This window comes from Pinus tabuliformis, chromosome 7 (genome assembly GCF_031772625.1).
Source record: "Pinus tabuliformis cultivar Carrire ecotype Pingquan chromosome 7, CPIR1, whole genome shotgun sequence".
Classification (NCBI taxonomy): Eukaryota; Viridiplantae; Streptophyta; class Pinopsida; order Pinales; family Pinaceae; genus Pinus; species Pinus tabuliformis.
The window spans coordinates 1,366,181,817-1,366,188,012 of NC_142293.1; the positions used below are offsets into that span (position 1 = coordinate 1,366,181,817).

The window sequence follows — 6,196 nt, forward strand, 5'->3', positions numbered from 1 at the left end:
CGAATGAGGGAAATTTATTTGAGTCGTGGAGGCGCAGCCAGTGTCAATGTGCCAGCTAACGAAAATCAGAAAAGGATAAGATAGCTCAATGATCGAGAGCGTGTATGAAGATAAAACGCCATATAAACAATGCGACGCTTGTGAACATGTCAATTAGATTTATAAACAATTAATATGAAGTATGCCTTGCGAAATGGTTCACAAGAATACCAGCTACGATGGCTTTGGCATATCAACCAACTCCAATTGTAAGAGTTCCTTATCTCATCTTTTGTCTGCGTTGATTAGATCAACACGCGACTCCACGCAACTACTCAATGTATAAATAGCTTTGTTACCAAGCGTATGTCATAGGAATATAATAGAATTCCATTTTGCATAGAATTCTTCATTTGGGAATATCATGAAGACAACTACAGTTAGAAATCTGATTGCCGCACTTGCTAGTCTTCTTTTATTCTCCTGTGTATTTTCGGATGAAGGTGGAGGACTCGCGCTGAACTTCTATGACAAGACTTGCCCCACAGTTTATAACACAGTAGAGAGTGTAGTTGGACAGTACATTTCCAAAGCCCCGACTCTGGCGGCTCCTCTTCTCAGAATGCACTTTCATGACTGCTTCGTCAGAGTGAGTATCTTTAAGGTTTCATCTGCGATATATTTAAGTACCAATAATAGTGCATTGAACAAGAATAGTATTTATGGCCTTTTTTGGATTAGTAAATAGATATGTTTAACTGGATGAAGGGTTGCGATGGATCGGTGCTCTTGAATTCAACGAATTCATCGAAAGCGGAAAAGGATTCGATTCCGAATGTCACTCTCAGAGGATTTCAAGTCATCGACGCAGCCAAAGCTGCAGTGGAGAAGTTGTGCCCCGGAGTGGTGTCATGCGCTGATATTCTTGCACTCGTCGCATGGGATGCTGTCCATATGGTAACACTCTCTGTTTAATCATAATGCATCCCTTACATTTCCTTTCCTCTTCAATTATCATATTTCTTCGGCAGCCACTAATATGGTTTGTATTTGTAATTCAAAATATTAGTTGGGTGGACCATTCTGGAACGTTCCAACGGGACGCAGAGATGGAATGGTGTCTATCGCGAACGAAGCTCTCACTGAACTTCCTCCACCATTTGCGAATTTCTCGCAGCTCACATCTATGTTTGCTAGCAATGGTCTTGATGTTAAGGACCTTGTTGTGCTATCAGGTAATTAATCCAATACTTCGATCGATACTCACCTTTATTCCCTTCTCATTTGGTTGTTATTCGCATTGACTTATATATAACAATACGTCGCACAGGTGCCCACACTATCGGGACGTCCCACTGCAGCTCCTTTAGCAGCAGGCTTTACAATTTTACAGGAAAAGGAGATACGGATCCATCCCTAGACAAATATTATGCTGCTCAATTGAAGATAAAATGCAAGCCTGGGGACAGTAAGACGATAGTAGAGATGGATCCCGGTAGCTTTCGAACATTTGACATCAATTATTACATGAATGTAAAGAAGAATAGAGGCCTCTTTCATTCCGATGCTGCGCTGGTAACCAACAACGAGGCAAAAGCATATGTCAACACGGAATTACAGGGCCCGTCGTTCTTCTCAGATTTTGCAACGTCGATGGAAAAGATGGGCAAAATCGGTGTCCTAACAGGCACTGCAGGGCAAATTCGAGGACATTGTGCTTTTATAAATTAACTTGGCCTCGATATTCTTTGACTTGATTTTCTTTGAATTTATTGGCAATCCCCTTGCCCAACGCCTGCATTCGTTAATCTCTTTTTATATGTTTACGAACATTTCAGCATCAACTGTAAGGTGCAGCTCAAATTTAATCTCGGCTTTGTGGAAGCAATGAATGTGTATTGTCTATTTCCTCCTCGTGATATCGGAAAGGTGTATTGTCTATTTCATCACGACATCACAGACCATATAGATTTTTATAAAAAATCAATTGTTTAACGCACCTTAATATTGTCTGATCGATGTTCATATTTAAATCTTTTAACATTAATTATTTTGAAAAATAAATTATATATATAGATATATTAATTTTAATTTTTTTAATTTTACCAAATTAATTTTAGATTAAATTAAAATTATTTTAATAATGAATAATTTGACTTAAAGGATTGTGCAATTTTTTTCATATATGTAACATTAATTTTTATTTTTTTTACATTATTTATTTCTTTATAAGTTATATAATTTATAAATAAAATAATAATAATTTTTGGCCTTTGAAGACTGTTGTGGTCGCAAATTCTTACAATAATTATAGGTTGTTATGGCATTAAGCTTATTAAGTTGCAATTGCCTTGGAATCTCATCTTGGATGTCCCACATGTATGGCATTATGTCAAGTTTGTTGGGATTTTGTTACACTTTGAGATTATCTATTCTTCACATCACAAATTTAGTTGGATGACCATCATAGTCCTAAGTCCTATTGTTGATCAAATATTCACACATGTGAGGGCTGCTGTTGAACATGGCGCAGTTGTCCACGACTCTTATGTTCTACCCTTCACCATATTTATATGAGGGTACCTTGTCCATTTTCATTTGTTGCATAATATTGAAAGTCGCGTATTGTCCTACTAAGTTTATTGTGCCTCATTATTTTTTCTAAGTGTTGATGTAGGATATTGTAAGGCTTCTTGGTATTTTGTTTAGGTGTGCTAGTGGAATGAGTTGGTATAAGGGGAGTTAAGGTATATAATTTTTTTTTATTCTTTTTGATTATTTTTCATATGCCAAACTTCTATAGCAGATAGTTCCCTTATCCATGTTTGATAAGTCCACCTACCCTAATTAATGCTTGAGATGAAATTATTTTTGGTGTTCTCAACATTAACTCGGTTTGTTAAAGACTCAGCCTAAGATATATTTAGGGACCTCCCCTCATATCTCTTCTTAGGCAGTGGTTTTACTGATCTCTTCAAAAAAAACATTTATTTATTTATTTATTTTTTTTATCTATTTTTTTTTGCAACTTAGAGTGTTAAAATTTTGAGTTAGATGACTAGATCCAAGGTTCACTTCTAATATTTTTATTTTTCTTAGGTTAAATCTTGCTTATGTTAACTATCTGTTTCATGTTGCGCCAATTTGGAGTTTGCATAAGTAAACTAATTTACATAGCTCAAATTTTGGTTTTAGATATCGATTCTAACCTATTACAACTGTGGATGTAACCCATATTTTTGTAACAACTCTAAAATTCCAAATATCACATCTTTCTTTTGCGTTTATCTTATTAGTGTTAGAAAGTACATATTATAATTGTGTTTGAGCTTGTTAAACACTTCATCAACAAGAATTTCATGTTTTAATTCCAACATTGGATATCTTCATGGCCGCAACACTTAGAAATAAGTGGATTGGTGCCATATTATATGCAATGTTTTTATCACTAAGTGAGATACCTTCAAGCTTTACCAAACACGATCATGGTTTATTTCTATGTTTGATTTGACATACACATAAAAATTTGGTGATGTTATGGAATTATTAACTTCACAATGCTTTACATAAACATATCATTACACAATTAATGGAATTCTTAATTGTTTAAGTAAATAATTTTATACTTTTCACAAAATAGTCAACATCAATGTTTGTTGTAATGATTAGTTTTATTGTAACATTTTAGCATTGTATGGTCTTAAGGATAGTCTGTAACAATTTTAGCACATATATGGTCTTATTATCTCTTATAACAATTTAGTGGGAGATTTTATACAACAATTTGGTTTTTGGACAAATGTTTAGATGTTCAAGTTTATTATTCAAGGTTTCATTAGTAGTTATATCATCTTAATGCAGAGAATTTAATGATATGGTTTGGGTTTAAGACCTATGGTAACCATTTATGTATCTTAATTGCTTAATATATTTAATATTTCACAATTAGTGCAGCAATTAAGGGTTAGATCTCTTTACATAGTCCACCTAATGTGATAAATAGATCACTATTATTGTATGGGATTGTTTACATCTTTGGATAGATTAGTTTTCATGATTTAAATTTATTCCTAACATAGTGAAATGATAGTGAGTAACATTCATGAATTATCTTCATAACATGTCACTTGTAATCTCTAAAATGATGTTAGTTTGGAAATGGTTTACTTATTATTAATCTAATATGTATGTTAATCTAATATGTATGATGTCCATAAATAGTAATAAACTGAAGAAACTCGATACACATATGGGCATGATTTTGATTTCGTGTGATCATGCTTGACATATTACTTCCCAATTACATATTTTGAATTTGTATTTTGTTGCTCCCAAACCATAGATATCAATATTACATATGATTGGTGTGGATGTTGTCTCGAAAATAACAAAGACTCTTAATGCTTGATGATACTTTAATGGATATCATGAAGTGTGGCCAAATTATACAATTATTTACAAATTATACTTTTCAATCACTTTAGCAGTTATTCATGGATCAACAACACAACTCAATCATGCAAAAGATAACACAATCATCATAAAGAACATGAGAAGCATATACATAAGACACCAATCTTCCTTTTATTTCTACAAGCTTTAACTTGATTACAACATTGCCCCCCAATCTACTACTTATAAGATTATCAATTATTACTGAAAGGAACTTCTATCCTTGCTCATTTATCAATATTTCCTAAAAGGGATTGATGGCCATGCTCGTCCTTCATCCTATGCTGAAAGGGAATCTTGCCCTTGCTTGTTTATCTGCCTCTACTAGAACGGACTAATTCCCCTACTCATTTATCATCCTCTGTTAAAAGGGACTCTTTCCCCTGAAACAAAAGCTACCACTTGTTGGCCTTTTTTATTCATCTTTCATCTATTTTCAAACTAGAACCAATAGACCACTTTCCTTCATAAACAAATAATTTTCTCACTGCGTCTTCTCACCAAAACCACCATACAAAGAATTTCAAAAATCTCTTATTACTGAACAAATCACCAACTATACTAGAAACACCAATTAACATAAAATCACCTTTGTTGAACAAACCAAAATGCCATTAAACCAATATTACCAACGTCACCAATGCACATTTTTCATCCCTAAAATACCCTTTAGATATCATATATGATCACTAATTCACCCCTAATGCATCTTAACATTATGCATCTCGTTGCACCAATAACCTTCCACTTCTTCACCTTGGTTGATTGAATCTTACTTATAAAGAAATTTGGACTGATATTTTTGGAATTGAAGCTTAGTCACCTTGCACTTTGATATATGCATGGATTTAGTATTTTTTTTACTTTTTCATATTCGGCTAAGTCTTCATAATATTCTCTTCAATTTATCATTCACTACTCACCTATTTTTGCTTGAGAAATTAAGCTTTAACTGCTAAAATTTGCTATTATGGAATGTGAAACTTTAATTTGTTTTCTCTTGAATGCTTCCATGAATCCATTAATTTTTATGTTCTCCTCCTTCAAATGAGTCTTCTGAATGCGATTTTTAAGTATTCAATAAATGACCTATTGTTACGAACTCAATCTGTGAGTTAAACTACTAATTTTAGTCTTTCTGACACTTTTATAGGTCTTAGTTGAGCTTTTCTATTATTAGTGGGCTCTAAATTTCGCTTAGCTGCCAAAATTGCCTCTTAACTTATCCATGCCATCAAATTTGACCCTTTAAGCCCCTAGCGCTTTATATATTAGCCATTTTTCCCATAATTCCAAGGGTTATGACCTTCGATTTAGTCCTTGAGTGCTTAACAATGTGTCCTTTGCACCTTAAGCCGAGAGGGATTATCTTCCTTAGCATCTTTGGTCATTAGGTTGCACCAAAACCAAGTATTGATGCTTATTATTAGCGCCCCACTCCTTTACCTCGATGCTCTACTATTGCGCCTGCAAAACACCTCCATGGTCTTCATTGCAGAATGAGTTGTCAGGTGGGTCCACCTACTGCCTTCTCCCATTGCTCATCACTACCGCTTTGTATTCCCAACATGTCTCAGTGCTTGTCATCTAGTTGTTTCCTTTGATGCACCTTTATTTCCTTCATGGGTCATGTCGTAAGGTTGACATGTCTTGTGGGACCTCCTATGCGCTTCTCCCATTGGTCGCCATTGCCTAGCTAGATTATCGATGTGTGTCGCTGCTCGTCATCCCAATGATCCTTTCAGCACCTTTAATTTACCTTTGG

General features: G+C 34.4%; 1 protein-coding gene across 1 annotated transcript; it reads left to right on the forward strand.

Annotated features, from left to right (window-relative positions):
- Positions 1 to 403: 403 nt before the first annotated feature.
- Positions 404 to 1,710, forward strand: LOC149252684 (peroxidase 27-like). Its single transcript, XM_089456702.1, has 4 exons — positions 404 to 628; positions 748 to 936; positions 1,049 to 1,214; positions 1,310 to 1,710. Exons 1-4 carry the CDS (start codon positions 404 to 406, stop codon positions 1,708 to 1,710), a joined length of 981 nt encoding a protein of 326 aa, XP_089312828.1.
- The last annotated feature ends 4,486 nt before the right edge of the window (positions 1,711 to 6,196 follow it).